This window comes from Oncorhynchus gorbuscha, linkage group LG23 (genome assembly GCF_021184085.1).
Source record: "Oncorhynchus gorbuscha isolate QuinsamMale2020 ecotype Even-year linkage group LG23, OgorEven_v1.0, whole genome shotgun sequence".
NCBI lineage: Eukaryota > Metazoa > Chordata > Actinopteri > Salmoniformes > Salmonidae > Oncorhynchus > Oncorhynchus gorbuscha.
This window is the reverse complement of record NC_060195.1, coordinates 25,266,655-25,278,662: the sequence shown is the minus strand read 5'-3', so window position 1 is coordinate 25,278,662 and position 12,008 is coordinate 25,266,655. Positions and strand designations below refer to the sequence as shown.

General features: G+C 46.9%; 1 protein-coding gene across 3 annotated transcripts in view; it reads left to right on the top strand.

Moving 5' to 3' along the window:
• Window positions 1–12,008, top strand: part of LOC124011692 (protein FAM13B-like) — a 71,936-nt gene that overhangs the window by 17,038 nt on the left and 42,890 nt on the right. For all 3 annotated transcript variants that reach the window (XM_046325175.1, XM_046325177.1, XM_046325174.1), the window contains exons 3-6: window positions 202–382; window positions 3,581–3,793; window positions 4,000–4,177; window positions 6,733–6,877. In XM_046325175.1, the coding sequence (XP_046181131.1) occupies window positions 232–382; window positions 3,581–3,793; window positions 4,000–4,177; window positions 6,733–6,877 (687 nt within the window). In that variant the 5' untranslated portion in view covers window positions 202–231. The remainder of the gene's footprint in view (window positions 1–201; window positions 383–3,580; window positions 3,794–3,999; window positions 4,178–6,732; window positions 6,878–12,008) is intronic.

The window sequence follows — 12,008 nt, the reverse complement described above, 5'->3', positions numbered from 1 at the left end:
GTCAGACACATGCACATGACACTAATTAATAACCCACTCACTCCGAGCTAGCTGGAACCTGATAACGACTACGCTGGGTCTGATAACCACACTGGCTGCCCTGTGTGTTTAGATATGTATGTTGGATGGAGAACGCAGCCTGTGACAGTGTCTCTCCCTCTGTCTCTCTCTCCGGTGTGTTTGGCGGTGGCGGACATCCAGACCTTCGGAAGCAGCTCGGCTGTGGAAGCGATGAGGAAGAGCCTCTCTCCTTCCCCCAGCAACTCCCTGACACCAGCCAGGGTTTTTGGGGTTCCCCTAGATGAGGTGCAGCAGAGCGGCCAGCCAGGCCAGGAGGTCCCCCTACTGGTCAGGCACATCGTAGAGTATGTCGAAGAGCATGGTGAGTGGAACATTCACAAGCTGTATTTCTAACTAGAGACTCATTCCTCAGGCATCAAACGGGAGCCAGTACTTTGTCCAGTAGTTTATTTCCTGGTTGTCTATCGACCGAGAGCAACACAAGAGAGCTGCACAGATTGGACCTCCAAAATACATGCTCTCTCTCTGGCAAATGAATCACCTCATTGAGCATCACATTCACCTTAATGTATATTTCTATGTGCACTGTAAATTCTGCCACTGTCTTGTTTTATATCGTCGGGGATTGTTTTGACAATTCTCTCCGGTACTTTAGATGAACATGTACCTGTCATTTCAGCTTCTGTAATCAATCCCCACTGGCGACACTTCGACCTGTCGTTATTTCAGCTTCTGTAATCAATCCCCACTGGCGACACTTCGACCTGTCGTTATTTCAGCTTCTGTAATCAATCCCCACCGGCGACACTTCGACCTGTCGTTATTTAAACCGCTGTCATCAATCCCCACTGGCGACACTTCGACCTGTCGTTATTTAAACCGCTGTCATCAATCCCCACTGGCGACACTTCGACCTGTCGTTATTTAAACCGCTGTCATCAATCCCCACTGGCGACACTTCGACCTGTCGTTATTTAAACCGCTGTCATCAATCCCCACTGGCGACACTTCGACCTGTCGTTATTTAAACCGCTGTCATCAATCCCCACTGGCGACACTTCGACCTGTCGTTATTTAAACCGCTGTCATCAATCCCCACTGGCGACACTTCGACCTGTCGTTATTTAAACCGCTGTCATCAATCCCCACTGGCGACACTTCTACTTGATTGACATAACCTGCACCCTATCATCTGTGTATTTATTATATAGGAAGAATCTGCTCATGTTCCATATAGCCTAGCCGAACTACTGGCTGAAAAATAAACATTTACAGTCATGACTGTCCTCCTTGCAACACGATAAACCAAACATGTAGTTGAGAGATCTTCTCTTCTCACATGCTTCTTCCGTTGCATAGCTTTTATTTTACCAACCTCGACTCCTTTTAAACTATGAAAGATGGGCGTAGGGGAAAAAATGAGCTAGTCAAGCCAATGCAGGCATAATGCTGCAACTCTACAGGCATAAACATCCATTCAGTTCCTATTACCATGACTGGGATTCTCACTTCCTCCTATGCATTTCAACTTGTTTTATCTCCAGGTAGCTTATCAGTCAACTAAATTCCATTTGACTTCAGGTGTAATACATCACACACACCTTTCATTCACCTGCCAGTCGCCATATTAATGATAATTGTGCAGTCCAGAAATTAATGTCTGTTTGCACTCACAACGGGATGCCATCATTGTAACGTAAGACCTCTGTGAGCATCAGGAGACCAGGGCCAGTGAAATGCTGCTGGAGTCCCAGTGGGGTTTTATAGGCTGGGTATGGAAAGGAGGTGAGCAAGGGGTCTGCTGCTGGAGTCCGTGGGGTTTTGTAGGTTGGGAGGGGAGGTGAGCAAGGAGACTGCTGCTGGAGTCCCAGTGTGGTTTTATAGGCTGGGAGGGGAGGTGAGCAAGGAGACTGCTGCTGGAGTCCCAGTGTGGTTTTATAGGCTGGGTATGGAGGTGAGCAAGGGGTCTGCTGCTGGAGTCCCAGTGGGGTTTTATAGGCTGGAAGGGGAGGTGAGCAAGGAGCCTGCTGCTGGAGTCCCAGTGGGGTTTTATAGGCTGGGCAGGGAGGGGAGGTGAGCAAGGGGCCTGCTGCTGGAGTCCCAGTGGGGTTTTATAGGCTGGAAGGGGAGGTGAGCAAGGGGTCTGCTGCTGGAGTCCCAGTGGGGTTTTATAGGCTGGAAGGGGAGATGAGCAAGGAGCCTGCTGCTGTAGTCCCAGTGGGGTTTTATAGGCTGGAAGGGGAGGTGAGCAAGGAGCCTGCTGCTGGAGTCCCAGTGGGGTTTTATAGGCTGGAAGGGGAGGTGAGCAAGGAGCCTGCTGCTGGAGTCCCAGTGGGGTTTTATAGGCTGGAAGGGGAGGTGAGCAAGGAGCCTGCTGCTGGAGTCCCAGTGGGGTTTTATAGGCTGGAAGGGGAGATGAGCAAGGAGCCTGCTGCTGGAGTCCCAGTGGGGTTTTATAGGCTGGAAGGGGAGGTGAGCAAGGGGCCTGCTGCTGGAGTCCCAGTGGGGTTTTATAGGCTGGAAGGGGAGATGAGCAAGGAGCCTGCTGCTGGAGTCCCAGTGGGGTTTTATAGGCTGGAAGGGGAGGTGAGCAAGGGGCCTGCTGCTGGAGTCCCAGTGGGGTTTTATAGGCTGGGCAGGGAGGGGAGGTGAGCAAGGAGCCTGCTGCTGGAGTCCCAGTGGGGTTTTATAGGCTGGGAGGGGAGGTGAGCAAGGGGTCTGCTGCTGGAGTCCCAGTGGGGTTTTATAGGCTGGAAGGGGAGGTGAGCAAGGGGCCTGCTGCTGGAGTCCCTGTGGGGTTTTATAGGCTGGGCAATGGGAGGTGAGCAAGGGGTCTGCTGCTGGAGTCCCAGTGGGGTTAGTTAGGCTGGGTATGGAGGGGAGGTGGGCAGGGGGCCTGGTCTGGGCCAGGTCACCTACCAGAGCGCTATCCCTTACAGTTACCGCCCACTGTTTTCTTTAACCAGGCAGCTCACTATGAACAAAGCCTTGTGGCAGATCTCCTCATTCACTGTGGTGGAACAACTCAAAGTTGTGGAATGACATGACAGTGTAATGATTGCGTTCTTTGTTTCCTGGTTGTGGACTTCCTTGTGTACAGTACACACCCCCTGCTTCAATAGTGGTAATTGATTCAACGGACAGACCATGATGTCATCTGGCTGCTGCATCTGGAAACAGAGGAAGCCACTAACACAACCACCAACACTCACTGAAAGGGATTGTTGGTAAAATAAAATTCCTTCCTCCCCAACATTAATATGCTCTGTGATTGAGCTGGTAGTACATCTGCACAAATTGTAGTACCACTGCAAATCTAGGAAATGGTGCAATTTCACACATTGGAGAAATGACAAGTTGAGAAGTTTATTTGTGTAATTAAATCACTGTGGGATCTGTTTGAAAAAGTCAAGAGGCCATTCTACTCATTCAAAGCAAATTAATGCTGTATTCACAGTCCTCATTGAAATGGTCCATAGAGGATTCATTCATCAAGAACTGTTAAGCGGAGTGAGCCAGTGATTGACTACTATCCTCTGTGCCTCTGTGTTGCTCTCAGGGCGTCTGGATCTGGAGGGGCTGTTCCTGGTCAATGGTAATGCGGAGCGGGTGGAGTGGCTACGGCAGCGCTATGACTCTGGGGAGGAGGTGGACCTGGAGAAAGAGGCTGACCTGGCCTCGGCCGTCAGCCTGCTCCGTCTCTTCCTGCAGGAGCTCCCAGAACCCATCATCCCTGCAGGCATGCAGGCCCACATCCTGCAGCTCTACCAAGGTATGTTAATCTTAGTCCTGTTCATCATTCACCTCTCTACTGTCCCCTACCTCTTCATCCTCCTGTTGATGTTCTGTGGATCTGACCTGTACTCCCGATAAAGGTGATGCACATTATTCCTTCTCTAGTTTTCCACCTGCCCTCTCACCTTACTTTCTTCCTTTGGCAGCATCATCTATAAACCCTTGTTGTTGTGTGTTGTCCAGACTACAGCAGTGAGGAGGAGCTCGCCCGCAACATGAAGTACTTCCTCCAGCAGCTGCCTCAGGTCAACTACAGCCTGCTGCGCTTCCTGTGCCGCTTCCTGTCCAGCGTGGCCTCGCTCCAGGAGGAGAGCTGGAGCGTTGGAGCCCTCGCCGCCGTCTTCGGACCCGACGTCTTCCAGTACGACCAACAATAGTGACAGCACATCAACTAGCCATCCTAAATACCTCATACCTAAGGCCTGTAGTACTTGTTCATACCGGCATATCCATGGCTCTTTCACTTTGCTGCCACTTTTGCTCAGAAGTGGTTATAGAGCACAAATTATATTTAATTATAAACTGGGTGGTTCGAGCCCTGAAGGCTGAATGCCGTGGTATGAGACCGTATGACACAAGTATATTTTTACTGCTCTAATTATGTTTGTAACCAGTTTATAATGGGGGGCGGCAGGGTAGCCTAGTGGTTAGAGCATTGGACTAGTAACCGAAAGGTTGCAAGTTCAAATCCCCGAGCTGACAAGGTACAAATCTGTCGTTCTTGCCCTGAGCAGGCAGTTCACTGTTCCTAGGCCGTCATTGAAATTAAGAATTTGTTCTTAACTGACTTGCCTAGTTAAATAAAGGTCAAATAAAAAATAATGACAATAAGGCACCTCGGGGGTTTGTGGTATACAGTATGGCCAATATACCACAGCTAAGGTCTGTATCCAGGCACTGTGCGTTGCGTTGAGCAAAATAACAGCCCTTAGCCGTGGTACATTGACAATATTGAGAATATACCACACCCCATAATGTTAATTTACATTCTGAAATTAATAACCAAACCCAGATGACACCAGACATGTTTTGGAGACATGTGAGGAGTTTCTCTGCAAAATAATAAAATAATCTGTAGCCAATGTTCTGAAAACGGCCGTGTTCTGTTCACCCACGACTGCGTGGCCACGCACGCCTCCAACTCAATCATCAAGTTTGCGGACGACACAACAGTGGTAGGCTTGATTACCAACATTACCAACAATGACGAGACTGCCTACAGGGAGGAGGTGAGGGCCTTCGGAGTGTGGTGTCAGGAAAATAACCCCACACTGAAAACTAAGGAGATGATTGGACTTCAGGAAACAGCAGAGGGAACACCCCCCTATCCACATCGATGGAACAGTAGTGGAGAGGGTAGTAAGTTTTAAGTTCCTCGGCGTACACATCACGGACAAACTGAATTGGTCCACCCACACAGACAGCATCGTGAAGAAGGCGCAGCAGCGCCTATCCAAACTCAGGAGGCTGAAGAAATTCGGCTCGTCACCAAAAGCACTCACAAACTTCTACAGATGCACAATCGAGAGCATCCTGGCGGGCTGTATCACCGCCTGGTACGGCAACTGCTCCGCCCACAACCGTAAGGCTCTCCAGAGGGTAGTGAGGTCTGCACAACGCATCACTGGGGGCAAACTACCTGCCCTCCAGGACACCTACACCACCCAATGTTACAGGAGGGCCATAAAGATCATCAAGGACAACAACCACCCGAGCCACTGCCTGTTCACCCCGCTATCATCCAGAAGGCGAGGTCAGTACAGGTGCATCAAAGCTGGAACCGAGAGACTGAAAAACAGCTTCTATCTCAAGGCCATCAGACTGTTAAACAGCCACCACTAACATTGAGTGGCTGCTACCAACACACTGACACTGACTCAACTCCAGCCACTTTAATAATGGGAATTGATGGGAAATGATGTAAAATATATCACTAGCCACTTTAAACAATGCTACCTAATATAATGTTTACATACCCTACATTATTCATCTCATATGTATACGTATATACTGTACTCTATCATCTACTGCATCTTTATGTAATACATGTATCACTAGCCACTTTAAACTATGGCACTTTGTTTACATACTCATCTCATATGTATATACTGTACTCGATACCATCTACTGTATCTTGCCTATGCCGCTCTGTACCATCACTCATTCATATGTCTTTATGTACATATTCTTTATCCCCCTACACTTGTGTGTATAAGACAGTAGTTTTGGAATTGTTAGTTAGATAACCAACAAGTAATTACTGCATTGTCGGAACTAGAAGCACAAGCATTTCGCTACACTCGCAATAACATCTGCTAACCATGTGTATGTGACAAATACAATTTGATTTGACTTCAGGGAGATAACAGCTGTTCTGTCAATGCCAGAATCTAATTATAATACCACTAGTTGTATACGTGTTTGAAATGCATATTTCAAATCCAAATCAAATGTTATTTGTCACATGCGCCGAATACAGCAGGTGTAGACCTTACCATGAAATGCTTAACTTACAAGCCCTCAACCAGCAATGCAGTTCAAGAAATGGAGTTAAGAAAATATTTACTAAATAAACTAATGTAAAAAATAAAAGTAACAATAACGAAGCTTTATCATTGTGTACTTACTAACATGTATTTCTTAGTCATATGATGTGAAGTCAGATGACTATCTGAAGTCAAACATAATGATGCAATAAGCTACTGTATTTTTGTACGGTGTGATGGTTGGGATAACAGCTGATCTGAGGTCATTTCCCCTCTGTTTTTGTACTGTAGTTTACACATGGACGTAGAAGTCCTTTCAGTTATGAAGGTTGATCACAGCTGATCTGAGGTCATTTCTTGCCTGTACTGTAGTTTAGACACTGTGTTTATGATAACGGCTGATCTGAGGTCATATTTTCTGTAACTCTAGTTTAGACACAGATGTGGAGGACCTGAAGGAGCAGGAGTCTGTGAGCCGCATCCTGGCGGAGCTGCTGGAGAATCAGGAGGAGTTCTTTGACTCAGAGGACGATGACGTTTCTACCACCAACGACTACAGTTCCATCAACGAACAGGTAAGGCCCTTTCCGTTTTCCGCTCGAAATGTCTTCTATTCTGAGACTAATATTCAACCTCACTCACCCTATTGCATGGGTTAACGGCTAAAAGCTTGGAGGTAGGGAGCCTGTATGTCAAGGCATAATGGTCTTTGGTTGTTATTACCTAATTGGGTAACTCCCTTCTGCCCTGCATGTGTTGAGCTGAAAATATGTTCTGTTGTATTTCAGTAATGAGGAAGTAGAAGGGTTTAGCGTTATTCCAGCCACTCTTGAGTCTGGCACTACCATGGAAAAGGAGAGATTATGAAACAGATTCTGGGATTACTGCAGTGTTGCTTTTGACGGCAGTCTAAATGTTGAATATTTTTTCTTGGCCCCAAGCCAAAGACAACTTGAGAGAATAGAGAAAGTAAAGAGGTGTTGAGGAGTTCTGTCTGCATGCCTGTCTGCATGCCTGTCTGCATGCCTGTCTGCATGCCTGTCTGCATGCCTGTCTGCATGCCTGTCTGCATGCCTGTCTGCATGCCTGTCTGTCTCTGCATGCCTGCATGCCTCTCTGTCTCTCGGCCTGTCTCTGTCTGCATGCCTGTCTCTGTCTGCATGCCTGTCTCTGTCTGCATGCCTGTCTCTGTCTGCATGCCTGTCTCTGTCTGCATGCCTGTCTTCCTGCATGCCTGTCTTCCTGCATGCCTGTCTTCCTGCATGCCTGTCTTCCTGCATGCCTGTCTTCCTGCATGCCTGTCTGTCATGCCTGTCTTCCTGCATGCCTGTCTTCATGCCTGTCTGCATGCCTGTCTTCCTCATCTGTCTTCCTGCATGCCTGTCTTCCTGCATGCCTGTCTCTCGCCTGTCTGTCCTGTCTGCTGTCTGCATGCCTGTCTGCATGCCTGTCTGCATGCCTGTCTGTCTCTGTCTGCATGCCTGCATGCCTCTCTGTCTCTCGGTCTGTCTCTGTCTGCATGCCTGCATGCCTCTCTGTCTCTCGGTCTGTCTCTGTCTGCATGCCGGCCTGCATGCCTGTCTGCCTGCATGCCTGTCTGCCTGCATGCCTGTCTGCATGCCTGCATGCCTCTCTGTCTCTCGGCCTGTCTGCATGCCTGTCTGCATGCCTGTCTGCATGCCTGTCTGCATGCCTGTCTGCATGCCTGTCTGTCTGTGTCTGCATGCCTGTCTGTCTCTGTCTGCATGCCTGTCTGTCTCTGTCTGCATGCCTGTCTGTCTCTGTCTGCATGCCTGTCTGTCTCTGTCTGCATGCCTGTCTGTCTCTGCCTTTGTATAATAGGGATGGTTGCTCGAAGTAGCCATCATTTAGTGGTAAAATGGGTGTTCAGGAGTTCCTCTCGGCCATGTCTCCCTAGCATCCACAGAACACACACACACACCTCAGTCTTCAGATCAGTGTTGAGGACAGTACCAGTCAAACATTTGGACACCTACTCATTCGATATTTTCTTTTTACTATTTTCTACATTGTAGAATAATAGTGAAAACATCAAAACTATGAAATAACACATGGAATCATGTACAGTCGTGGCCAAAAATTGAGAATGACACAAATATTAATTTTCACGAAGTTTGCTGCTTCAATGTCTTAGATATTTTTGTCAGATGTTACTATGGAATACTGAAGTATAATTACAAGGCTTTTATTGACAATTACATGAAGTTGATGCAAGAGTCAATATTTGCAGTGTTGACCCTTTTTCAAGACCTCTGCAATCCGCCCTGCCATGCTGTCAATTAACTTCTGGGCCACATCCTGACTAATGGCAGCCCATTCTTGCATAATCAATGCTTGGAGCTTGTCAGAATTTGTGGGTTTTTGTTTGTCCACTTGCCTCTTGAGGATTGACCATGAGTTCTCAATAGGATTAAGGTCTGGGGAGTTTCCTGGCCATGGACCCAAAATATTGATGTTTTGTTCCCTGAGCCACTTAGTTATCACTTTTATCCTTATGGCAAAGTGCTCCATCGTGCTGGAAAAGGCATTGTTTGTCACCAAACTGATCCGTGATGGTTGGGAGAAGTTGCTTTCGGAGGATGTGTTGGTACCATTCTTTATTCATGGCTGTGTTCTTAGGCAAAATTGTGAGTGAGCCCACTCCTTGGCTGAGAAGCAACCCCACACATAAATGGTCTCAGGATGCTTTACTGTTGGCATGACACAGGACTGATGGTAGCGCTCACCTTGTCTTCTCCGGACAAGCTTTTTTCCGGATGCCCCAAACAATCGGAAAGGGGATTCATCAGAGAAAATGACTTTACCCCAGTCCTCAACAGTCCAATCCCTGTACCTTTTTGCAGAATATCAGTCTGTCCCTGATGTTTTTCCTGGAGAGAAGTGGCTTCTTTGCTGCCCTTCTTGACACCAGGCCATCCTCCAAAAGTCTTTGCCTCACTGTGCATGCCGACGCACTCTCACCTGCCTGCTGCCATTCCTGAGCAAGCTCTGTACTGGTGGTGCCCCGATCCCACAGCTGAATCAACTTTGGGAGACGGTCCTGGCACTTGCTGGACTTTCTTGGACGCCCTGAAGCCTTCTTCACAATTGAACCACTGTCCTTGAAGTTCTTGATGATCCGATAAATGGTTGATTTAGGTGCAATCACACCGGGAGCAATATCCTTGTCTGCGAAGCACTTTTTGTGCAAAGCAATGATGACGGCACGTGTTTTCTTGCAGGTAACCATGGTTGACAGAGGAAGAACAATGATTCCAAGCACCACCCTCCTTTTGAAGCTTCCAGTCTGTTATTTGAACTCAATCAGCATGACAGAGTGATCTCCAGCCTTGTCCTCGTCAACATTCACACCTGTGTTAACGAAGAGAATCATTGACATGTCAGCTGGTCTTTTTGTGGCAGGGCTGAAATGCAGTAGAAATGTTTTTGGGGATTCAGTTCATTTGCATGGCAAAGAGGGACTTTGCAATTAATTGCAGTTGATCTGATCACTCTTCATAACATTCTGGAATATATTCAAATTGCCATCATACAAACTGAGGCAGCAGACTTTGAAAATGTATATTTGTGTCATTCTCAAAACTTTTGGCCACGACTGTAGTAACCAAAAAAAAGTGTTAAACAAATCAAAAAATATATTTTATATTTGAGGTTCTTCAAAATAGCCTCCTTTTTGCTTTGTTGACAGCTTTGCACACTCTTGGCACTCTCTTAATCAGCTTCATGAGGTAGTCACCTGGAATGCATTTCAATTTACAGGTGTGTCAAGTTCATTTGTGGAATTTCTTTCCTTCTTAATGTGTTTGAGCCTATCAGTTGTGTTGTGACAAGGTAGGTGTGGTATACAGGAGACAGCCCTATTTGGTAAAAGACCAAGTCCATATTATGGCAAGAACAGCTCAAATGAGCAAATAAACGATAGTCCATCATTACTTTAAGACATGAAGGTCAGTCAGTTCTGAAAATGTCAAGAACTTTGAAAGTTTCTTCAAGTGCAGCCGCAAAAACCATCAAGCGCTGTGATGAAACTGGCTCTCATGAGGACCGCCACAGGAAAGGAAGACCCAGAGTTACCTCTGCTGCAGGGGATAAGTTCATTGGACTTACCAGCCTCAGAAATTGCAGCCCAAATAAATGCTTCACAGAGTAACAAGACACATCTCAACATCAACTATTCAGAGGAGACTGCATAAGTCAGGCCTTCGTGGTTGAATTGCTGCAAAGAAACCACTACTAAAGGACACCAATAAGAAGAGCCTTGCTTGGGCCAAGAAACATGAGCAGTGGACATTATACCAATGGAAATCTGGACGATAGTCTGAGTCCAGATTTGATTATTTTGGTTTCAACCGCCGTGTCTTTGAGACGCGGAGAATGTGAACGGATCAACTCTGCATGTGTGGTTCCCACCGTGAAGCATGAAGGTGTGATGGTGTCGGGGTGCTTTGAGACGCGGAGTAGGTGAACGGATCATCTCTGCATGTGTGGTTCCCACCGTGAAGCATGAAGGTGTGATGGTGTCGGGGTGCTTTGAGACGCGGAGTAGGTGAACGGATCATCTCTGCATGTGTGGTTCCCACCGTGAAGCATGAAGGTGTGATGGTGTCCTTTGTGAGGTGAACATCATCTCTGCATGTGTGGTTCCCACCGTGAAGCATGAAGGTGTGATGGTGTCGGGGTGCTTTGCTGGTGACCCTGTCAGTGATTGATTTTTATTTTAAAAAATATATAATTTTAAAATTGAATTTAAAGGCACACCTAACCAGCATGGCTACCACAGCATTCTGCAGCCATATGCCAACCCATCTGGTTTGGGCTTAGTGGTCCTATCATTTGTTTTTCAAAAACTCCAGGCTGTGTACGGGCAATTTGACCAAGGAGGAGAGTGATTGAGTGTTGCATCAGATGACCTGGCCTCCACAATCACCTGACCTCAACCCAATTGAGATGGTTTTGGATGAGTTGGACCACAGAGTGAAGGAAAAGCAGCCAACAAGTGCTCAGCGTATGTGGGAACTCCCAACACTGTTGAAAAGCATTCCAGGTGAAGCTGGTTGAGAGAACACCAACTGTGCAAAGCTGTCATCAAGGCAAAGGGTGGCTACTTTGAAGAATATAAAATATATTTTGATTTCTTTAACAACTCTTTTTTTTGGGGGGGTTACTACATGATTCCATGTTTCTTTTTTATGTCTTTGCTATTATTCTACAATGTAGAAAATGGTATGAAAACAATAACAAAAAAATGCATTTGACTGGTACTGTATATGTGCCGCTAAATCTTGATCTAATCCTCTGCAACAACAACATATTTGCATTTGAGGCAGACGCTCTCTTACACAGGAAGCTGACAATGATAAGCAACAAAGTCCTTCCATGTGACTCTCCTTTCTCCCCCCCTGTGTTGTGACTGAGTAGCCAGGATTAGGCTGTTCAGAAATGGCCCTCTGTTCTCTGAAGGAAAATGTTTAACTGCTGTGCTTACAAAATCATGGTGATGTAACGGTGGAACTGACACCTGCGGCCGTCTCCGGGGACATCTCAGTTTCCTAATGGACCTTAAGGAGTATTAAGACTGTCTATCCAGGCCAGGTTAACTCACACAGCACAGGCAGACAGTAGTGCTTATTCCATCCTGTCTGGCCAGAGACCATGGGTTAGAGTGGGAAGTGCTGCCTTTAGTTT